Source organism: Perca flavescens, chromosome 6, assembly GCF_004354835.1.
Source record: "Perca flavescens isolate YP-PL-M2 chromosome 6, PFLA_1.0, whole genome shotgun sequence".
NCBI classification, from domain to species: domain Eukaryota; kingdom Metazoa; phylum Chordata; class Actinopteri; order Perciformes; family Percidae; genus Perca; species Perca flavescens.
The window spans coordinates 38233808-38258413 of NC_041336.1; the positions used below are offsets into that span (position 1 = coordinate 38233808).

At 40.5% G+C, this 24606-nt stretch overlaps 2 protein-coding genes across 11 annotated transcripts in view; both read right to left on the bottom strand.

The window, feature by feature from the left end:
* rims2a (regulating synaptic membrane exocytosis 2a) overlaps positions 1-3722 on the bottom strand; it is a 183664-nt gene extending 179942 nt beyond the window's left edge. For all 8 annotated transcript variants that reach the window (XM_028579479.1, XM_028579477.1, XM_028579480.1 and 5 more), the window contains exon 1: positions 3490-3722. In XM_028579479.1, the coding sequence (XP_028435280.1) occupies positions 3490-3662 (173 nt within the window). In that variant the 5' untranslated portion in view covers positions 3663-3722. The remainder of the gene's footprint in view (positions 1-3489) is intronic.
* Positions 3723-8183: 4461 nt separating this feature from the next.
* dcaf13 (ddb1 and cul4 associated factor 13) lies at positions 8184-24242 on the bottom strand. Of its 3 annotated transcripts, none has more exons than XM_028581586.1 (11): positions 23990-24237; positions 23088-23287; positions 21937-22044; positions 21721-21810; positions 21413-21568; positions 17688-17765; positions 17502-17584; positions 17088-17252; positions 16230-16365; positions 9253-9416; positions 8184-8662 (listed from the first exon to the last, which is right to left on the bottom strand). In XM_028581586.1, the coding sequence occupies exons 1-11, from the start codon at positions 24057-24059 to the stop codon at positions 8575-8577; spliced, it is 1338 nt and encodes a 445-aa protein (XP_028437387.1). In that variant the 5' UTR covers positions 24060-24237; the 3' UTR covers positions 8184-8574. The 3 variants fall into 3 exon arrangements, 2 of the variants coding, with proteins under 2 accessions (XP_028437387.1, XP_028437388.1); XR_003692859.1 differs by lacking the exon at positions 8184-8662 and adding an exon at positions 11646-11794 and having other exon boundaries at positions 9353-9416; positions 23990-24240; XM_028581587.1 differs by lacking the exons at positions 8184-8662; positions 9253-9416 and adding exons at positions 11691-11794; positions 14489-14625 and having other exon boundaries at positions 23990-24242.
* Between the last annotated feature and the right edge of the window lie 364 nt (positions 24243-24606).

Genomic DNA, 24606 nt, shown 5'->3' on the forward strand with positions numbered 1-24606 from the left:
AACTAATCTTTTTTTTTTTTTTTTTTTTTTTTTTTTTTTTAAGATTATTTTTTGGGGGCTTTTCCCTTTATTGACAGTGGATAGACCAGAAAGGGGGAGAGAGCTCGGGGATGACACACAGCAAAGGGCAGCGGGTCGGACTTGAACCCACGCCGCTGCAGGACTTTAGAGGCTGCCCCACAACTAATCAATTTATCAAAATGATCCTAAATTGCAGCCCTACTCGAATGCCAGCTCCTGCCTTCATAATGCAGGTAACATTATATGCAGCACGAGAAATAGAATCAATGACAAAGCGTTAGAGGGCAGAGGTGTGAAAGAGAAAGTCAGAGTTAGGATGGAGAACATTACTACCCCCCTCCTGATGCCCTCCTAGCCACCAAGCCCTACCAGGAAGCAGCCCTAGAGGACTGGAGGAACAGGAGGGAGAAAGGAGAAGTGGAGCCCCGGGCGTTCTGTGGGTCACCCCATCACAGGCAGCTGATGCCTGCCTGTAGGATACAAAGTGTCTGGGTGGGGGTGGGGGTGGGGGTGGGGGTCCCATAACCATCATTGCTGTACTGCTCAGAGACTCGCTGGTGCATGGAAAGCCAAGATAGTTAATAGCTCCAGCATCTTCAGTTTAATGGAACAATTGCACCTGGAGCCATGCTTAACCCTCTGAGGACAAAAGACGCACCGGCGAGTCCAAGCGATGTTTGACAACACTCCTACTCTAATAATATTTATATATATTTATTTACTATTTCATTCATTTATTATGCTACTTTTGTAAACCCACGACTTTTGAAAACTCATTTCAAGCACCACAACGATTGAGTGTATGTATGTTTTCACAAGAGATTAGAGAAATATTTCTGCTTTAGGGCCAAATTATCTCTTTATACATTGCTCTGGGACAATTTTTGGCATCACCATGCAGAAAGCTGAGTTTGTTCTGAACATTCTGATATGAAACACATGGGGATCACTTATATGCAAATACCCTTAAAAGGAGAATTCAAGAAGATATCTAAAAATGCCCATAGACCTCAGAGGTTTAATTTTAATGACTGTAGTCTGTACATGTTTTTGCATGTAGAAATGTCCTAAATGTACTTCAATGACTGCAGCTTTCTAGGACAGAATTCTAACAATGAGCTATAGATATGTAGAGCGCCACCATATGGACTTCAGGAAATTGATTCTCATTGGTGCAGCACATTTTCTACATGCAGACACACACACACACACACACACACACACACACACACACACACACACAACAGGCCTGTTAAGAATGAGCAGGCTAAGAGAGAGTCAGCAGCACTGGATTCCCATCCACGCTCTCTGTAGCACCTCCAGTGAGATGACAGCAAGTTGGCAAGCCCTGCAGCTGGAGGCTTCTCTTACTTTCTCCCTCACTCTTCTCAATCCCTCCATCCTCCCAGGATTCCCTCTGTTAGATCACACACTTCCATGTTCAAACTGCCACTTTCCCGAAAAGCCATCCAAGCCGCTGCGGGTTTGGACCATGACTGGGACAGCACAGATGCACCGGCTATAGGATTGCATGATGCGGCGTGGGTGTTTGTTTTTGACACTGCTGGAAAGGCTACAAACAATCTGATGACAAGTTAATCCACCTATGCCAGTGCTGTGCATATTAACACTGCTTTAGGACACGTTATGCTTGTGTGATTCATAGGTAAAAAAAGTGGGGATTTACTGTTATGATGAGTCCATATAGATAAAGGAACACAGTAAAACCAACCAATATAATCTTGTTGTATGAATTAGTAAAATACTTTACTATTAGGCCAGAAGGGGGTCAAGGGGTCTCCAGAACACTTTTTTAACCAATCGGAATTTCTGAAATGGCAGCCTGCTCTTAATATTAATATTAATCCGCGTGTAACCAAGGCATGCAACAGAGAAGCCATACCGGAAACACAAGCAATTGTCACTAAGGCTTCTTTGAACTTCCAATGTCTTGTATGCTTTCGGCTTATGTGGCCTGCGATCAGAATTACCTAACATTATGGTGAGACAGTTAGTCAGTCAGTCAGTCAGTCAGTCAGTCAGTCGCAAAAGCACAGCCTCATCTGCCCATGCTCAGTCGTCATGACAAGGCTTTGACATCCCTGTCAGACTAAGAGAGACTGAAACTGACAATCCCCTTTACCTCAGACAAAGAGGAATAGGAAAAACACTCAGCTATTGGGGAGGAAGGTGTAAGACAGTGAAAGGGGAGGCAAGGCAGAAAAGGCCTGGATGATTAACACAGCACGTACCGCAGTGGCTGAGGAAGCCGTGTCTTGGAGTAGCCTACATGAGTCACGTTTATCATGCAGCAGCACTAGGTAGGGATTGCACAACTTTCACTCCATTAGCAATGCTGCTTTAGTGCAAATGTTTACTTGATTATAGAAATCAACAGCTCTAATGCCTGTAAAAAGCTCCCAGTGATAGTGCCATGCATCTTTCACACTAATGTCACTAGCCATGCTGGGCGGCTGCAGCAACAGTAAACCTGCCAGAGATCTCTAGCAGAAATCTGGATACATTTACTCTTCAGTTATCACCTAAAGCAGAGCCCAATACCAATGCTGCATTCACATAGAAAAGTCAAAACGTGTGCATGTGCATCATTTTCATTGAAGAAGAAGAAATACAAGAAAATCAACAGGATGGCAACATTTAAGGCAACCGCCCGAAATCCCTCTTTCTTCATTAGCCTGGCTTGTAAAACCAAATTGTTTAATTAACAATACTTCAACTGAGAGTGTTTTTTATTACCAGGGCAAGACGACAGAGTGTAATATTCCGCCATAAAGCAAAGTTATGGCTCACACAGTAAAGGTTAAAGCGATGCTGGCGGAAACAGTCCGGTCCACCTTAAAAAGTAAAACCCTACACTGGACAGTGCCGTGGTGCTGAAACAGCTCCGAGCGACATCTGTATACAAGAGGAGGGGGGCGGGGGGGGCGACAGGATCGACCGAGACGTTAACGTTGAAATCACACACACCCCGCGTGCGCCATTGCCACAAAGGACACCTTAAATGATCTTTCCAGTGTCATATTGTGTAATCTCGGTGACGTACGTGGGGAAAGGTTAAGCAATTTGGCGTGCTTTTTACGTGAAAATGGCGCCCGTTGCTGCTTACCCAGCCCATTATGGTACAGCTATAGCTACAGCAAAGTGGTGGAAAGAGATTGGAATGTATGCCGCATTATAAAACGATACTCAGCCATTCAAAAGTGTTTTCTAAAGTAGGAGTCAAGGGATGATAACGAGGCGAGGGAAAAGATTGATCTCACCTTGGTTCTATACCGGCTAGGAGACGACTATTTACGCTCTATATCTATGTCAGCAACATGATAGCCTATCTATAATCTCCCAGAGAGACAATTACACAAATTAAAAAAAAACAAAAAAACACCAGGGGTTATTCACCACCGCCAGCAGCACCAACAGCTCCCACTATCTCTGCTTTTTTTCTCTTACTTTAGCATCGACTGTTCCTTCGCGTCCTCCTTCTTCTGTCGGTCCATGACACCGAGGATGATCTTCCTCTCCTCCTCGGTGAGGTGACTGAGGTCCGGCATCTCCGGCATGGCGCCGGCCGCTGAGGCAGCAGCAGGGCCGGGGCCGCCCCGGGGCCCGTGTGGAGCAGACATCTTTTACACACAGTGGCTACAAAACGAGAAAAGCACCGTCAACCAGCAGCATTCTGGGCGATATTTTTTTTTTGTTGTTGTTACATTTCAATGCCGTCAAATTTCAAACAGGCGGTCGGGATTTTCGGGAGGCACCGTGGCTTACAGGCGGCATGACATCTTGGTTAGGAGTACCATGCACATATTACACTGTGCTGCAGAAATAAGGGTCAAAAATGTGAATTAAAGGCTTCCTTCTCATCTATAAAACGCTCATAGTGGGGCTATGAAATAGGCTGCAGCCGAATGAACCTTGCCTGCAAAAAGGGAATTCGCATTATTCAAGCTGTTGCAGGTTGAAACGCCAAATTTACACATGGACGTTTCTGAAATAGAAAACGCTCAGGATTAGGATTAGATGCCCTTAAAAGAAGCAAGAGTGTACAGGGTGTAAGCTACAACCTTCAGGTATTCCAAACACAAGCCTCCATCCATCCAGGGATAACAAAAAAAAAAAAGTTGAAAAATACAGAGGATGAAAAAAGAACTCTTGCCTTTTATTTTGCAGTCATGTTAAATCCTGTCTAACCCATCGCTGCCATCCTTTAGAAAGGTTTTACTCTCATGCTGGAATAAAAGATGCCCCGGTCCGTCCTTGTTTGTTTTCGTTTGGAGTCCTTAACCCTCCTCTGTCACTCTGGTTAGCTCGCTTTCCTCCAGGTTGGTAATTCTTGGAGATTTCTTAAATGCACAAAAATGGATGCAATGACAGAGAGAGAGGGAGAGGGGGAGAAAGAGAGAGAGGGATAGAGGTGGGGGGGAGAGAGAGAGAGAGAGAGAGAGAGAGAGAGAGAGAGAGAAGAGAGAGAAAAAAAAAATCCAGATAGGAAGAAGAGGCGGAGCGATGGAAACACGTAGAAGAATAAAGCCAGAGGACGCGCTGGATGTTCATTGACAGCAGGCGGACAGCAGCCGCTAAAACACGGACTGGAGCACCACTGTACCAGGAAGAACAGGATGCATATTTCATAACCAGATTATGAGCACAGTGAGAAGGGGAAATATGAAGTGGGAAGATAAATCCAGAATATGACTAGACAAGTGACCATGACTGTTACTGCAGGTGTGGCCGTGGTTCCGATCACTGCTGTTTTTATGCAGTGTGAAGTGCAGTGGCTTTGATGCCAGCTGATGTGAGAAATGTTGTGACGATAAATGGAACAAAAATAAAGCTCAAAGTTACACAAGGCCTGCCAGCTGTGATGCTGCACTTCACTGTGAGAACAAGATTTTCTTTTTTTACTCAATTGCCAAAATTTTGAAGTCATTTTAAGCAACAAAATAAAAATCGCAACAATTCAGACTCCAATTAGTATATTGTATGATTAAAAATGATATCTGAAGGTTTTGGGACTTTGGTCAAACAAAATAAGACATTTTAAGACATCGCCATATGGGCTCTGGGAACTTGTGATGGCCACTTTTTGTATTTCCTGACATTTAACAGACCAAATGATTGATCTATTAATGGAGAGAAAATAACTGGTAGGTTATAGGGGTGGGAGTCACCAGAGGCCGGACAATACCATATTATTGGAATTTTAAACATATTGCAATATTCTGTGATATATTGCAATTTATAACCTTTTTCCAACTTCAACTTTTACCCCTTTTGAAATGATGTCGTCAAAAAGAAACTTTGTCAACATCTGTTTTATCAAGTAAGATAAGTTTCTCTTTTTGTTCATCTCACTTCAATTTTATTGTTGCAAAATGGGATTGTCAAGCAGACAAACTGACATCACATACTGTATATAATAATAATAATAATAGATACTTGGCATCTGTGTATTACCGAAGAGGATTAGGGCCACATGTGAAAACATGTATTGAGTTCTGAGATTAAAGTCAGAATTCTGACTAAAAAAATAAATTTTAGACTTTAAAGTCAGAATTCTGAGAATTGTTTTCTCAGAACTCGAATATATATATATATATATATATATATATATATATATATATATATATATATATATATATATATAAAAATCATGTTAGTTCCACATCTATTTCAAACTACAGAAATTACTCTAAAACTGAACTGAGGACTCTAGGTTTCACATTTCACTGGATCAAATCATTGCCAAAACTGTGTGTCAACCTCGTTGAAAACCCGCTCCACTGGCCCACTCAGGAGGGGACTTCAACCCTGTATTGCATTTCTCAGATCTGACCCTTAACCAAGATTCCCTCCTCTTGATCCCTGACCCATTCCTAAAGACCACCCCCTCTCTCTGCAGTGTTGATAGGATTTGAAGGACGACATTAAGAGGATACAGCCTCTACCTCATTAGGGCTGTAATTTAAATTAGCACTATTGCAGTGATACAAGTCAAACAAGTTGGAATTCTGAATGACTCAGATCATGATTTCTTACAAATGACCCGTTTTCACAGCAAAAACTTAAGTTTAAAAGTGTATTATAGTATCGTTCCAATATACGTACAGATTGTGTACCATTGTCTCTAAAAAAATAAAAAAGTTACCTCGCCCATAGGAAATTATGTATTCCAAAACTGAGGGAAAACATGGAAACATTATGTTTTGCTAGTTAGTAAGTCAAAACATCTGCTCCTGCTTTCCTTCAGGCTTGTTCTGTCCCAAACCGCAAGAAGTCAACTTCAAATTGTCTCCGCATTAGACAAAAAAGAAAAGAGAACGACCCCTGCAGATATAAAACACTTTCCAATGTTTCTTAAGGTGTCAGTATGCTTTAAAAAAGGAACATACAGCCCTTTACCGTTGCCTTTAAATTTCACAAAGGATAATCCGATAGTTACGCAGTCCCTTAAAATATGGTCCAAAATCAGGCAGCAATTTGGATGGCAGGGTTGTTCGCTTCTCACATCTCTATCCTCCAATCATTTTTTCCCTCCTATGGTTGATGCTTCATTTGACCTATGGAAGGGCAAAGGTATTAAAACAATGAAAGATATTTTCATTGATGGAATATTCCCTTCCTTTGAACAATTGCGCATTAAATTTAGCCTGCCACAAAATCAATTTTTCAGATTCCTTCAAATACGTAATTTTATTAAATCCAATACACCATGCTTCCCCACACTGCCGAACGTTACCCCTATGGAATCTCTGTTCACTTTTGAACCCTCAGCTAAAGCAGCGATATCTTTTGTATACAATTATTTGTCAGGATTGCAGAAAACCTCTCTAGCCCTTCTTAAGTCTGCATGGGAGAATGACTTGGGTCTGGTCATACCTGAGGTTCAGTGGGAAAATGCTCTGAAGAAAGTACATACAACTTCAATATGCATTAGACATGGGCTTGTACAGTTCAAGGTTCTACATCGCCTCCGTTACTCGAAAGTAAAACTTGCCAAAATATATCCTAATGTAGATGCTACTTGTGACCGATGTAAACAGTTTCCCGCCACGTTGGCACATATGTTCTGGCTTTGTCCTAAAATACACAATTATTGGAGATCTATTTTCCAGACTTTATCTGATGTTGTCGGAAAGACGATAGATCCAGATCCTTTGATTGGTATATTTGGCGTCTTTGGAGATGGAAATCCTCTCAGGGGAGCTAATAGTATGATGGCAGCCTTTATAATATTACTTGCACGGAGATTGGTTCTCCTTAATTGTAAAAACCCACAGCCTCCCTGCTATGTGGTCTGGTTAAGAGATGTAATGCAGCAATTGAAACTGGAGAAATTAAGATTAATACTGCAAGGCCATGCCTTTAAATTTGAGAAAATATGGGGTGCTTTTATAGTCTATGCTGAATCTAAGCTCTAAAGCTTCTCATGTGATTATTAGTCCCTGGCCATTGTCATTGTAGGTGCATCCACATATTCATCCTCTCTCCTCTATTGAACTTGTAAGCAACTATTACTATTATTAAATATATATATTTTTATTTTTTTATTGTTATTTATATTATTTTTATCGATTATATTTTATTAATGTATGTATACTATATGTATATGTATACTCGTCTATTTTGTAATTTATTTTTCTCAGATTTTCATTATGATTTTTTTTAATTTTTATAAAAAACAAATTTTCCACTTTAAAAAGAAAAAACAAATGGTTATTTGCATTGCATAGATCTGTTAATCTGGTACTCTGTAAACCAATAAACACAGTATTAAAAAAGGAACATACAAAAGACACAGACTTCTTAAGGCCGTTTTATGCTTCTGCGTCGAATCGACGGCGTACCCCCGCAGACCCCTCTGTCTCTACACCGGACCCTACACCGTAGCCTGACGTGCACCTCTCGAAAAATGTAACTACACGTCGCTCAGCCGTGGCGTGGTAGCGTTCTTTGGGTGTGGCCGCTCATAACAACCCTTTTGCAAGTAGAAGTTGTCAGATGGCAAGTAATTTCAAGCATACTGAAACCTTTATCTCTGGTAGTTTTAATAACCAACTGTAGCATATTTCTTGAACTGAATTCATAAGAACTAAAACAAAGGGAACACATTTTGTAGCAAGTAGGTACCAAGTCACGCGACATTTAAAACATTGAATCAATTTAATCCATTCATCATTTCTTAAATCGTCGTGGATCCTTTGATAAAAAATGCAAACTTGCTCAAAGCAAAATGTGTGACGATTAGTCACTCAAATACAGGAGCAAAACAGAAATGTGTAGATGTGTAAAGAGAGTCCTACAACAACTGCTCAGTGAAAAGTACAGTGAATGCTTTACAAGATGTATTTACAGTCGGTTTCCTGGTACTTCAATCAATGCAGAACTTGTCACTTGTCCTTCCCACAACTGACAAATTCAAACTTATTTTCTTCAATTCTTAAGTGAGAGCAGTCTGAACATGTCTCATGTTGGTGTGATCGTGGGGTCCACCTCATCTTCATTCCGGTCTTCTGTTCTCGTCTCAGACCCTGCCTATTTGACCACCGTCACAACATGCTTCTCCTTCTCAGACACCACGGGAACACTTCCTGGCTTGCTGTGCTTGCGGACATTCCTCTCTCTGGAAAAGAAAAGAGGAAGAGCCATGAAAACAACTCAATCTGCTGGTGAGAATATTAAGGGAGGGAGGGAGGGAGGGAGGGAGGGATGGATAGATGGATAGAGAGATAGATAGAGAGATAGAGAGAGATGAGCAAACAGAAAGGAGGAGGCAGGAAGAGACTGAATATGAGACTGTTGACCTAACACCTACGTCACCGACTACACTAATGTACCCTGAAAATAATGCATAAAGCATAGATGGTAAATCATTCACAGTCCAAACACAAGTGTGACGGTCACAATGCCGTCAGTCATTACGAAAAAGAGCAGCAGACTGAGCTATGAATCACTGGACGGCAGAGCAAACTGGGACAATCAATCCACCGTGCAAGCTGTAAATGAGTATGTAAGGGCTGCTGAGACCAAGTCATAGGGGGCAGTCCCATCACTGACATTTTCCATTAGGCTGGTGGGACTGCATAGGTCAGACCGACCCTGGCAGCAGCCCAAGTCACCATCACCTCTACATGGACACAAAGGGTGCCATTCCTATAGATATACAGTATATTAGCTAGCTCTATTCCTATTCCAAGAATAATGAACACATACTTCCTACGGCGAGCCTCTTTCATGACCCTCAGCTCCTTGGTCTGGTGGTAGATGTTCTTGGGAAGATGTCGGTGGTGAGCGATGCGTCTGATCTGCGGGTGGTGCTGGAACTTCTCCTTCAGCTTCTGACTGTAGTTGGCGGCCTGCCGCTCTCTGGGGGCCAGCTGCATGACACAAGAGGGGGGGTCGGTTGGTTAAGTTTTAGGGAACTGTCGAGGTTATCGCTAAAATAACATGATGCTCCCGGGTATTCCTCCAAATCAAAGTAACGTGCTTTAATGGGCCCCCGATGCGTAGCTACATTTTTTTAAGAGGTCCACGTTGCAAAGTTACAACGCCAGGCCATGAAACATTTTTAACTTCAGCTTTTGTATGGATTAAACAAAGAAGATATAACATGACTGTGAGCTTCAAAATGTCTAAAGTGACACTGTGTGTTATTATAGATCTTGACTTGTACGTTGTGCTAACTCACACTACACGTTTTAATTGCTCACACTGTGCAGATCAATAGTGCTCACACTTTTTGAGGGTTTGTCACAACATGTAAAAATACTGCCCCAATTATAAAACTATCTAATTACAGTTTAGAAGGGATCATTTGACAGCAGTCATGTGGGAAGTTGAACCCTGGAACTGCTCAAACTGCACATCAAAAGGAAAACTGACCTGGAAGAAAATCAGCTGTCTGTCAGGCTTTAAAAATAAGTGCTGGTTGGCAAATTGTCACTTTTGGATAGAGCTAGACTAGCTGCTTCTGTTTCCACTCTTTGTGCTAAGCTAAGATAAGTGACTGCTGTGTCAATCTTCTCTTCCAACTTTCAGTAAGGGAAATGTTGCTTCTGAGAGACAACTACCATAATTGATATGGCCACGACACTGCCTTTTTTAAGTAAACACAGGTTTCGTTTTTTAGGCATTTGAACTAACGCTGAACCAATGCCGTCGCTTTTCTAGTGAGAACCGCCTCTTTCTGAGGCTTCTCCTGGAGATCAGAGCAGGCAACAGACGATGACTGTTGCTAACTGCATGTCTGAGTCAGTGGCCTTGTTACAGGCATTTTAACTTGTTAAGTTGTATTTATACCTACAGTTTGAATATCACATCATTTACATCATCTTTGGTTCCCATGGTGACTGAAGTGTTTTCCTAAATGCCTTGATTGCAGTAATGAGGAGTATTTTCAGTAGATGATTATGGCGCAGAGTTTGCATTCAGCTCAGGTGGCATTTTGTTTATTACCAACTGTTACGGTACGCTGTCTCACATCATAAAATGTTGGCCGGTACAGTAAAGCAGTAACTTCAGCTCGACAACGTGCTCTCCGTCTCTCATAAAAACCACCAGCTACTCGGACTGGTCTTGGCTCAGGCCGCCCTCCTCGAAGGCTTTTATTCTAATTGAAAGCAATGATTTGTCTCAGGGAAGAGCTGTTAGATGCTGATCCTGTTGGACTAAACTAATTCCCCTGGATACACACATGGTTAGCTTGCTAAACACGGTTTGTATGATCTCAACAAGATGGATGTGAGATAGCGGAGGATGATGCTTCTGGAGTTTGTTTGGATAAAAACTCTCTGGAATATTATTGCTGAAACTGAACAGCTGCAACTACTTGGTCATATTTTCTATCCACAAAATCACCAGGCAACAGCAAAGTGCAAGCAACTATAATCCAACTGATGCTTCGTTTGACAGAATAACAACACCTCAGATGTATACAGTCCACAGAGATGCCAAAAACTCCTAGCCCCAAAACTATAACCAACATGTCAGGTGAAATGCAGCAACAAACATAGATCGGAAGGGGTGTCACTGTCACTCCTATTGTAAATGTACATCAGATCTAAATGTTGCCACTGTTCTTTTGCCCAAGGCAGAGAAATGAGGCATTCGATCAGTTATAATAACACTGGCTTCAGATCTCACAAAAGTAATTGGTGAGATCTGGGAACACGGTGAGTCTGACAGGTCAAGACATACAAGCAGTCACAGTTAAACCGGTCATATAAATTGGTAATAATCCCAAACCAGGAACTTTATAAACTGTAATGGATGTTTAAAATGGACAGTTTGGGTCATAATTTAGCAGCTTGCGTTTGTTTTCTCTTTTAGATGAGTTTAGTTAACCTGCAGATTTCTTTAAACTATTTAAAAACGGGGACTCCACTGAGTTTTCCCAACGATGAGACAAACACTGGTTGGATCTGAAGACTACAAGTTTAAGAATTGAAAAAATCTGGAGGGGTGGAGTTGCAGAAGAATAACCCCTAAATCTCCAACTCAACTGTCCGTGCTTAAGGTGCATTGTGGGTGATGTAGGCACCATGTTTTGGCCAGACTCTGTCTACTGGCTGCTGCTCTGCACTTGTGAGCGACAGACAACTTCTTACCAGGGATGCACCGAATCCAGGTCCAATCCAACTGGTGAGCAGAAAAAGTGTTGAGTGGCAGTATTTCAGTCACAAGAAGACCATTCAAGTCCAGCTTGTTCCAATATGTTCAATTTGCAATGCCGATTTGTCTCGTGGTGGCGAGGACCCTAAACAATACACAACATCGCTGCTGTTAAAACATTTGCGTATGGGGCGTCCAGATAGCTCAGTTGGTACAGCGGGCACTCATATATAGAGGTTTATACTCAACGCAGCTGTCTTGTCAATAAAAAGCCTAAAAATGCCCAAAAGAATTATCGAAAAAAAAAAAAAAAAAAAAAAAGAGAATACGAGTTGTGCATGAAGGAATCTCCAGACAGCAGCCAAAATGCAGCAACTTCAGGTACAGCAAAGGAAGGACAGCCACAGCTAAAAACTGGTGTTAACCAGACAGCCATTAGTAGCCTACTTTATGGGATTATAAATCGAAAAGGCTAATATTTTGGATATTAATTGGAACTTGACATAGGGTAAACATAGGCCTATGGTAACTGTCAAAATAGTGTTTCCCACTCGTCTTCCTGGCATAATAATAATAATAATGACTTTATTCAGGACACAAAAAGGAAGGTCCATAGTACAAGTTAAAAAACAATAATTACAACATAGCAATAAATATACAGTGTATACAAATAAATTAATAAAAAGTCAATAACTTATACTTGAAATATACAAACAGGAGCACCAATGTCTCCATAGTCTAGATGTATACCTGACAGCTAAAACCATTGTGGGCAAAAGCTTGTATAATTCTATTATCAGAGACAGACATTCTACACATGTATCGAAAAATAAGATTCCTTATTAATGCCGAACAGGTAGGCACACCAACATTAACAAACATTTGACTAGCACTACACCATCTTGGTTGTTTTAAAAGCAGTCTCATGCCATCGTTATACGCTACATTCAGTTTCTGCATATTCTTTTTGCTGTAAGACCGCCACAAGTGGGCATTATAAAGTGGTGTATAGAATGCTCTGAATAAGGCTACCTTGACATTAGCATAACACATGCCAAATTTACGTGCAAGTACACTAGCCTGAGCATATATCTTGCGGTACTGTCTATTGATATCCTTATCATCCGATAAATCATTTACAATATGATGGCCAAGATAATCTCATCACACACTTTAAGGGCGGTACCAGATAAAAAGAAATCAAGGAATACTAATTTCCTGTCTTCTTTACTTCTAACAATCATGATATTGCTCTTACTTGCATTATATTTGATATCAAAATCTGCCCCGTACTGAGAGCAAACCTTCAACAGTTGTTGCACCCCAGCACTATATGGGCAAATGATTACCAAATCATCTGCATACATAAGGCGATTAGTTAGAGTATTGCCTATCATACATCCTGTATTGCAGTTATTTAATTGTTGTGACAAATCACCCTTATAGACATTGAAAAGGAAAGGTGACAAAATACCACACTGTCGAACTCCATTACCAACAGTAAATGGTTCTGAAACAGAACCCCCCCCCCATTTCACCTGCATAGACTGGTGTGAATACCAGAAGACTAAAATTCTTATTACTTTAGGAATTCCTCTGTGTTGCAATTTAAGAAACAATTTATCATGGTTTACACAATCAAATGCCTTAGAGGCATCTATAAAACACATAAAAGTTGTGGAATTCTGAATTCTATTATAATGATCTAAAATTTCCTTTAAGGCAAATATGCACATGTCTGTACCGTGACGACGTTTAAAACCAAATTGATTGTCAGTCGTAAGAATATACTGTTCCAACCTGTTAAGAAGAATTCTCTCTGGATACAATGCTAGCTAGGGCAATAGGTCTATAATTGTCCATGCTATTTATTTTGCCAGTTTTGTCTTTAATGACGGGAACTAATAAAACAGGTAATATAGATTGAGGCAGAGTCCCATGAACTAAAAAACCTGTCATACAAATAGCAAACAGGGGAACAAGTCCAATCTAGTCTTCCTGTGTTAATGCTATTAGCCACAGCAGTTAACATTGGCAGGTTTTTAACATTTAAAGATAGAGAAAACGGTATATGATCGGTAACGGCAAAATCATAATGAATTGTCATAGCATCCAAAGAAGCGTGTGCATCAGTTGTACATACACAATGATCTAACCACGAAGTGGTATGACATGCCTCACTGATGCAAGTATAACTATTATTAGGCAAAATAACCTTGCTTGACAGTATTAAACCAGTGTCTGTACATTAACTGATTAGCAAACAAAGAGTTTGCATCAGAAATGTCAGCATTCATGTCCTCTATAACAAAAATACCGGTTGAGGCATTATCCTGAATAAAAGAGCCAACAAATGCTAATCTATTTAAGTATTCAGCTTCATTTTGATAACACTCATAAGGAATGTATATATTCAAGATAATAAACTTTGTATCATGACAATTAAACTCGATACCAACAATCCAATCCACACCCAATCTTACCACTGATATTAGTGAATCATAGTTCTTATTCCAGAGGATAGCCACGCCCCCAGGTATCCTACCTTTTACAATTTTAGTACTTAAATCAGTGGTAGATTCCCCAGCCCTGTAATATTCATTATGTAATGTATTTAGACCCTCCAAATCCTGTTTAGCTAAAAAAAGTCTCTTGAATACACAAAACATCACAGTTGTCAAGAAGCTTATCAACCACAAAGCGACGTGACTTATCCCCTGCACTGTGCCCGAGACGCAGGCCACGCGCATTATATGACCCAACCCGAAACTTCATATTAGGCCTTTTATAATGACTGCGCAGTGTTCACTTGCCCATTGTCTTGAGTCAAAATAATCACCAGATTGCGGCCACCAGAAAGGACAGCAGCTGCTTGTTCTTGTCGCTGGCCTCCAGTGGCTCCCTCCGCTCCGTGCCCTCCATCAGCTGACGTGAGGCGTGGCAGACGAGCTTCATAGTACCGCCGAACATAAACTCCTGCTGGCCAAAGTTGTGGATCGTACATTTCCTTTACTTCATTGCATTCAGCCGAGGCATGAAACGAGCTGAACTTGTTTCTTGACGATACAATCTTAAATGTTTCCTATTCTTTTTTTTTTACAGTTAAAATAAAATAAAATGAAAAACACACTGCTGTGGACGTTGTTTACTTCATGAATGTGTTTACTGTGTTAATGGACTGAGGATGGAAGGAGGATTCGGTATTCGGTTTCGCCAGAATCCTAACCAGTGGATTTGATATTCGGCTGAACCCCAAAAATCTGGATTTGGCGCGTCCCTACTTTTTACCTCGATGAGAAGTCTCGCCACATTTTAATATTGCGAGAGCTCGTCACACCTCTACTTGATATAGATCAAGAGTGGCACCTCTTCATTTGATCAATGGAGCAGGCAAGTCAAACAGTAACACAGCACATCAGTGTCAATCAATCCTAACTTTTCACAGTGATTCAGCTGGCTTTCTAACCTAAAACTAATTTGTGATGGGTTAAGGTTTTTAGAGCAGAAGAAATACATTTTACCCAATTTAATACAAACCGGAGCGGATTGATTCATCGTGTTGTAGGTCTTTGTCTAAAATGCGCAGGGTCTAGTTTACACTGGAGTCGACGGCCCCTGAGTGCAACGTTAAGAGTAAAAAAATAGTGATGTGCAGCAGCTGATAGAGAAGCCCGGATCCAGACACAGACAAATCCTTGATTCAGCATTTCCTGATAATTAAAGACCCCTTCAGTACAACTTGATTGTTAATGCTTCATTATGTTCAGAGTGGCCCGCTTTAAGTGATTGGCCGATATAAACTGCTGATAGGAGCAGCCCTTGTCTGATCTCTTTAAGTGCAAAGCTTGCGAATAAATCTCCCTTACACAGTGACAGTAAAACAAGTGCCAAAAGCAGGCCAATTTTCCACTCTGAAGCTGCATTAAGAGAATAGGCAAGAGTGAATCCGATTAGGAATGAAAGATGGCTGTTGGAGATGGCATTGATTTTTATTATTCAGCCATAATAACTAGGATTTGGGGCTTTAGATCACCTCCCAGCATTTTACAGGAGCTTTATTTGACAGTTGAGCAGAACATAACATTAAGGCCATATTTTCTGCTAACACAGCCTATATTATCTGAATACAATACATGTGATACCCACTAAACAAGATATTAAAACTCAGTAAAGATTTCTAAGTCTTTTAGCTGCCACAACAGCCACTGTGCCAATTGGTACTTATTGGGAGTGATTCTACCCTAAGTCAGCATCCATCAGGGCATTTGGCAACAGCAGTGCTGTTGCTCTTGGCACCCCGTCTTACCCTGCTGAGGTGAGCCCAGGGCCACGGCTGTGTCGAAGAATGCCGCTTACTCATAAAACAAGATCAGGTAATACACTGGAGGGAGATACAGTATGCAGAGCGTCTGACAGCTGAGGAAAACACAGCTGTTGATTGGTACACAGACATGAAGCCTACTGCTCACCAAGAAGCAGCCAATCAGCAGCAAGTTGCCTTAAATATGAATTTGATTGAAGCTAAAAATATACTGTAAGTGAAAGCAGGAATGATATAGAGAAGACAAGGCAGGACTCACCACTCCTAGTTTCTCAGCTGCGTTGGCTTTCCACAGTCGGATATTCATTTCATCAGAACCGCTCAGGATGTATTTGTTGTCCGACGACCACTTTATGCAGATGACGTGCTGCATGCGTTTGGTGTGGTAGACCTCCCTAAATGTCCAAAAAGCAACAACAAAATGAAAGACAATGCCTTCATTGGCTGTTAGAAAAACAACAAAAACAAGCACTTACACAGAATCAAGTGTTACAATAACAGACAAGGGCTCTAGAGTGCGACCAAAATGTGTAAGGGTGCGACTAAGATTTTTCCCAGGTCGCACCGGTGCACCTAACGTCCACGGATCCGCTGCCTCTCCACAAACCAAGCAATGTCGTTTATATGGATATGGTTTAATGTTGTGTTACATGACCCAGTCCTTCAGTAAAGCCATGCCTGTGTTTGGATCTCTCCTCCACGCAGCCCACCCCCCTCATTCACTCACACACAGCTCCCCCGCAACATGGAGAGACACAGCGCTGCCGGTCCAAACTGCTTACATTTGTCTACAGTTTTAATTGTTATTAACACAGCTGTATATTGTTAAGTATGAGAGGGAAACCTGTATTGGTACCAGTGGTTCCGCTGGTAACTCTGTTATTGCGGCCGCCACGACGAAAAACACATTAGAAGTTATTAAATGCAACTAACTTAAGTTCGTTGAGTAATTGCATGTAAGACGGAGCCTGCTGGACTTGGGCGAGAGATGTGACCCATGGCCACATTATCATAGTTCATAAAAATGCAGCGCAGTGACTATACAGACATTTCATCACAGTAAACATTTATGCAATGACAACGGTAATTTAAAACCGGTGTTTGGGGTCATACTAACCTGCTGTGGCCACTGTCCTTGGGGAAGATGCGGATGGTTTTGTCAAAACTGGCAGATACAAACTCCTTCCCAGTTGGAGAATAGTCAACATCCAGCACTGCAGAGACATGGTCCATGTGCACTGTGACCGGCCGGTCCAGGTACCGCATGTCATATGTGTAGAGGCTGATGAGACAAAGAAACAAAATTAGCCCTGCTAGTAAAAGTGCATTGTAGTGGGAGGCAGCACATCAGTAAAAATAATAATGGCACCATACATTAATCACCACTCTGTTTGGAAAGAAATGGGGCAAAGTTGGACTTTTACATTTGTACATGCAAGATTGAAGATGTAAACAGGAGACCTAATTCATCTAAATACAATAATCATGAGAATCATTCTCACTGTAACAATCTTGAACATCCTCTACTCACTTGTAGTCCTCATTTGAACATGTGAAGTAATAGGCTTCCATAGGGTTCCAGCACAAAGTGTTGCTCCTCATTGTCATAATAACCTATAGATAAAATGAAAACACAGCAGTAGATAGAAATCATACCATGTCATTGTGAAGAAAATAAAAATGTTTATTCTTGCAGCGAATGAATGATAGACCCTACCTTTTTGAGTGGTGCTGATTCTCTCATGTCATACAGTACTATACTTCTGTCAGAGGCACAGCTTGCAAGAAGTTCAGTCTGTGGAAAGACAAAGAGTTAACCTTAAAGATATCAGCAGGGTGGCAGATCTAAATAAGTCCGACAATAACCACTAATAAGTAGGGCTGGGCAATATATCAATATTATATCGACATTGATATATGAGACTCCGGGATTAAAGTGAAAAAAAATCTTTTGATTGAACTTTTTTTTCAGGCCATGTCATAAGCTGTTCACATCGACCTATACAGATTGCACTAAGCCTTTTGTGATCGCGCCCTATTGGTTTTTAATGTACAACCAGATGCAGACAGCAAAGTAAAGAGAGTGTAGAGAGTGTTCTCTTTTCCTGATGAACAAAACAATATTTCAGTACCATCCCATGACTAACCATTGCTGTTCTTTTCTACTGCAGCAATCATATTGTAGAAAGCCTTTACTTTACACTATTTAATTACTTCAGGCCAAAAGTGTTTAAAGGGTTAGGGTTAATATGAGACGCTAATATGCGAAGAAACTGGTTCCAGGTTTTGTGCTATGAATTAATAATATTTTATAGCAAAGTTATAAGTTGACTATTTTAACATACAGTCATAACCTACCGTCATTAAAAGTGAAACCAAAATAGGCTGTAAGGCTGTCTGTGCGTCATAGCACAAACACAATTGACCCTCTTACACAATGGTTTGCGATAATGACTAATAGTCTATTGAATCATATTATTATTATTATTATTATTATTATTATTATTATTATTACTATTAGTTAACACGCTCAGTCAAAACCTTCCGTTGTAAATTGTGAAAGATTGTGGACATGTCTTAACAGACGGGATAATAAATTGCGGTAGGGCACCCCCAGATTCTTAAAGTTAAATGTAAGACTTTTTAAGACCTTTATGATACCACCTAGGATGAAATTTAATGCCAACTTCACAGCCATATGATGAAAAATCATTGTAGGCCTGAGAAAAGAATGATTCACCAGGTAATGACATTTTATTATAATACTCAATCATATTTAGGTCACAATAGCTTTGTAAGGCGTGTCTAATAACATCAAATAATAAAGTATTTGTTGCATGAATCACTCTTATGCTATGAAACTTAATGGAACAAAATAAATAGGATAACAAATTAAATGTGTGCATTATGGAGGTGTCACAATTAGTTCCACTTTGGCTAGATAAGATAATATATAATGTAATATAATAAGCCAATGTAAATGCCAATTGCTTCAGTGATTGGTTCATCCTGTCCTGCTATGCGTCTAAAGGCTGCTGCAGCGGGAATAAAGAGTTGGGCTCCGGTGTCTGGGTGACACCGTCAAATGTGCGTTAGCATGTTGGCTGCGTTTCAACCATACCCTACCAAAGGTGGAGCACTGCCGACACCGTCATCGTCTTATTCACAACCCTCTCTCCATTGCTACCTGATCAGGAACCGGCTCCCCCGTTTCATTAGCTCTAGACTGACTCCCATGCCGATCCACTTGTTGTGCTAACCTACAGCCACATTGCTCTCTGCCTCGTCCGCCAGCTGGTCCACATCTCTGGCCAGACTTTCAGACACTTGCCAATTCTAACCGACAAGCTAACGTTAGCTTGTTAGTAGCACGGTACCAGACGTTTTGTTTTCTTTCTCCACAACGGATTGATTTGCGCCCGAGCTTGGATGTTTAGGGCCAGAACGTTCTCACCATGTCCACGGATTTAAGATAAAACACCATGTTGCTCCGTTACTATTGTTATAGCCTAGCTGCATACATGTGTCGTGCACCACACTTCCACGCACACTCTACGGTCAAGAGCTTAAAGAAAAACACTGACCTAAATAGTACCTGTACGGTCGTATTACATCCCAGTCACACCGAGTCAATTGTAAAGTCACACACAAAGCATTTATTTAGGACGTTACGGTAATTATTTCATCCTACAAAAGGACAAGACATAATTTAAGACCTTTGTAAACGAAATGTACAACTTTGTGAACGTTATTCAAAGACTTTTATGGCATTATTTTTAGGATATTGAATTTAAGACTTTTTTAAGACTTAAGACCTTGTGGGAACCCTGTTATAGTGCATCACTTTACACGTTAGTTACATTGATTAAAAACTGTAACAATAATAGGCTACACTAGTGGGCTACACTAGTGGCCTACACCCCCTGCCCCCATTTTTTTTTTCTCATCGGATCTGCATTGATCTCAGATACGGCATTTTTAAAATCAAACTGACAGAAATCCGTCTAGCGACGGAGAACTTTAATCCCTGGAGACTAGATATCATCTTAAATTTTGGATATCGTGATATGACACATGTTGTCTTTTCCTGGTTTTATAGGCTGCATTACAGTAAAGTGATGTCATTTTTCTGAACCTACCAGACTGTTGGAGCTGTGTTATTATTTGCCTCTACCCACTTAGTCATTATATCCACATTCTTGGTGATTATTTATCAAAACATTGTGTATTGTGTTAATATTTTGTGAAAGCACCTAGGGCTGCAGCTATCAATTATTTTAGTAATCGAGTATTCTACCGATTATTCCATCGATTAATCGGATAAGAAATACTTTTGTTTTATTGAAGATTAATAATTAACAATAGTTTGGTTACATTTTCAGAAAAAGCAACATTTTTATTGCCTACATTGCTTACAATATCATATCTCAAAAAACTAAACATTAAGTGCATTCAAGTGCCATATTACATTGTTTTTTTAAAGAAAACATTTTTTTCAAATGATATCAACCTCAAACTAAAGCATAGGCATAGTTGTGCAACGTAACTTTCAGTTTCAACCTGAGACTGATCTGTATATAGACCTATATATAAATATTAGTTATACTAAACCTATTTTCATTTATATATTTGATTACAATGCTAAACAGCTCTGTTACACTTATGCTAGTAGATCGTTGATCAGCTGTTTCTCTGTGGGGAGAGCGAGAGAGAAAGTGGCAACAATCAGCTGTTTTTCCAAAGGGATAGTCAACACCTCGGCTCTTTAGATCAAATTCACCACCGCTACATATTTTCTTGTCTTTGTTTTTGGTAGTTGTTGTTTGGTGTAGTTTCATCATCCATACAACTCTGATGAGTCACTCTGTGATTTGCTTATGTCCGGTCCTCTTCGTGGAATGGAGGATTAAGTTAGACTCCATGTTTTCTGTTGAGATGCTAAAGCACTGACATCGTGCTATTATCGTGGTAAGCTAGTTTGATTTTGCAGTAGACACACTGTACAGAGTTTTCATTTTAATTAGGTTTGAACTGATTCCAAACTTTGGACACTTTCTGTCGTTTTCTCCAGCCTGTCTCTTCTCTTAGCCCCTCGCTATTTACGCTCTAGCATGTGTCGCCAGCAGCAGACTGAGCAGCGTCTGGTGTGTGACAGTAATAATGATCTGTGCGAGAGATAGAGATACAACGTTGGTAACATTGATTTAACGAAGCTTTGAGGCAAGTCATTTTGCAGAGGATTTTTTGTAATCAAATTATTCAAGGAATCGTTTCAGCCCTAAAAGCACCAATAGTCAACCCTACGATATTGACATTAATGCATTTGCTCAAAAATGTTGTGATACTTGATTTTCTCCATGTCGCCCAGCTCTACTAATAAGTGTTCTTGAGTCAGTGCCAGGAGGAGGCCCGTCTGAGTGTGGTGGACAAATGGTGCCTTACCTCCACAGGGTTGAAGCGGACACTGCTGAAGCTGTCTACGCCCCAAGTGAAAGAGCGGATTGGGCTGCTCCTCTGCTCGTCCCAGATGTCCACCTGCTGGCCACATGTTGCGAACACAGCATCCTTCTGGTGATGATCTAGTCCTGTGAAGACTGTCTGCATGGGACAAGAATTATTTTTACAATAACCAAAATGTGATAATTTACTGACCATTTCATCATGGTCACCTAAAGAGCAGGGTTTTTTTTTTCCCATTATCATGATGCAACCACAACTGTAATACTACAGCAAATGCTCACTGATCACACCTTGCCCAGAATAGTGTTGAGTGGCTCCTCTTCCTCTCCGTAACCTGGCGCCTCCATTTTCCATTGCTTGATTGTTTTGTCGTCACCAACCTGTTACAGTAAGCATGCAGAGATAGATTGATAGATAGATAGATAAAAAGCTATATTAGAGTACAGCTAATAAAAAGATAATTCTGAAAACATCCTCTTCTCAGATAATGAAAAGGCGGCAGTCACCGTAAAGAAGGATGTCCCACAATAGCGGACGACCATTCCACGGACAAAACCTTCATGTGCTTGGAGTGTGCGGACACATTCGCGTTTGGTCAGATTCCACAGTTTCACCTAAGGGTCACATGTTCAGAAAAAATGTCAAGAGTGATTGCATAACACACATAGTACAGTGTTTTCCTTGGGTTCATCAAATAATTCTGGAGCCTATTTTGCCGTCAATACTGACGACGTTGTCTTTGCCGTTATCAAATCAGTATATATTTATGTTTAACATGAAGTATACTACTTCTTCAGAGCAGTAAATCAATGGGAAACATACATGTGTTCAGACAAGGCTAGCAGCAGCAGTGCTGCGTCAGACACGTTTCCAGAGACATAGAAAACGCCAAGCAGCCGACACGCAACAGAAACTCCACGCTCACGCCACACTGCCAGTGTGTAGCCGCCGTTAGACCTGAGAAAAGTCGGTTTGTTTTTTGCACTTTTCTTTTGCCACATTTCACATTCATTCAGCTTAGGTGCTGACAAAAAAACGGCTCGGGTGCTGAACCTAAGACTGTTAATAGTAGGGAAAGCCCTGTAGTGTTGTGTGTACAATGTCATGGCATTACTAGCTGAGGTATGGTGCATTCTTTTTGTCCACCGAAGTCGATCTACGAGTCGTTTTTCGGAGTGACAAACCGGAAGTTGCAAAAAGAACGCCCCTGAGGTCGTATATAAGACTCATCAAGTCGTCTGAACTCCGAGGACCCCGAGTTCACTTTCAAAGATGGCTACGTCGTGAATCACACGTAGTAAACATTGTAGTTTTCTACAATTTTAAGCACTTTTGTCTTTGTTGTAACCAAATGAAGAAGTTGTACACATAGCGCTGTATACTGCTACCTAAAGGCATGTCGCTACAGTCTTATTAGGAGTTAAATACCGCCTAATTAGTTATTTTGTAGCTTGTGCAGCGGAAATTGGCTAGAGACGCTCGGTTGCTATATGACAACAATGGCAGAGTCTTGCTGCAGAAAGCAGAGCAGTAGCCTACCCGCGGTTATTCGTTTTTCGACATGGATGTGACATCACACTCGATCTACTAGTCGCAATTAAAAGACAAAAAGATTAGATACATACATTAATGTATCTAGACTTTGGCAGATAGTTACCTCCCCATCACAGGAGCCAGAGAGCAGGGTGGAGAGGTTTCTGGTGTGCTTGGCCATGCAGTTCACCCCATCTCGGTGTCCATCCAGAGAGGCCAGGAAAGGCTTAGCAAACACCCTCTCAAGCTTAGTGGCATTCAGAGCCCGGGTGTACTCTCTGCTCACCTCAAACGGATGGAGTGCTGGGTCATAATTTCTAGGGACTAACGATAAGAGAAGAGTCACTCCTTAACAGCCGTAAGGACATATCACCTGCATATATGATCATCATGTTCATTTAAAAATAAAAAATAAATGTAAGCATACAGCAATTCATAGAAATGGCAGCATCAAAGGGCAATAAAGGGCCACCTGGAGTAAAAATACAGTACATGGGATTCCACACAGCATTCCATATTACTTATGAATATACAGAGGCTTTTATGTTTAACATCGTTTCAGGGCTAACATCAGTTTTAGAAAAAATGCAGAAGTGTGATAGCTATTGGAATAAACTTAATGTCATCAAGGACATAATTCTCTTTAGCAACACATCAGTCAATTTACTTTTTGTTCGTTTTATAGGTCTAATATGACCTAACGTTACCGTTATTGGACCTGCACACATGCGAACTTTATAACGTTAGCGTTAGGCTAACTCACAATTTCCTATCAGTGACTTAAAATAGGTGCTAATGTTGTAGCTGTTAGCTATTCTTGCTAATTGTTTTTGATTTTATATCTAGCTAAGCTTAAAGACAACGACAGCTGACAGATAATTGCATTGTCCTTTTTGTCAAAATTACATAGTTTAAATGGTCTAATTTATTAGACTGTCCGTGGCTGATATTTGCTGAGAAAAACTGGCTAGCATTAGCACTAGCAAACTGTATTTAGCCTATCAGAGTTTATAGATTATAACTTACCACGCTGAATATCTAGTTTGGTCTCCCGGACATAATCATCCGGGTTCCTCGAGAGGACTTTCACTTTCATTTGGTAGAAGAATAAAAATGGACACACACTTAAAAACTGCTGTTAGGTTTAAGTTAAATAAGAAAAATATTAGCTAGTACTGGCCATGTGTTGATGAAGAAGATACTCATCTGACGGCGTTGCATTGTGGGATACGTCCACGGTGACGTCACTGACAACAGCTATCAAGGTACATTTTAGTAGAGAAATACCGGACATACAACCATTTGGGTTTCAACCAATGGTTTCAACCTTATATATATGTCAATGGTTTCAACTAAACTACTACTTTAATTTTTTTGCTTCGTGAAAGTTCAATTCATTGATGTTATGGTAAACTGTCTTTAAAGCACTTTTCCTCAAAAGGTTTTACCAAATATTTTAGAGAATATAATAATTTGATTAAATTATAATTAATTTTTTTTCAAGATTAAAAAAAAAGGCTGAATAAAAGTAGTGGGGTGCAGTTGGTTGTGTGATGTCGGAGCGGGTGAGGGTTGTGAATGTGGGTTTATAAAAAAAAAACTATACATTTTATCGTTCGTCCAAAATTGTTTTATTTTGAAGG

What these genes read in the sequence shown, in the direction of transcription:
- dcaf13 (XM_028581586.1), bottom strand. Translation starts at nt 24,059, where the DNA reads ATGAAAGTGAAAGTCCTCTCGAGGAACCCGGATGATTATGTCCGGGAG. An exon ending in CTGGCTCCTGTGATGGGGAG is followed by an intron (nt 22,045 to 23,087) that starts GTAACTATCTGC and finishes TGTGACCCTTAG; the next exon opens with GTGAAACTGTGGAATCTGAC. An exon ending in TCCGCTTCAACCCTGTGGAG is followed by an intron (nt 17,766 to 21,412) that starts GTAAGGCACCAT and finishes GTCTTTCCACAG; the next exon opens with ACTGAACTTCTTGCAAGCTG.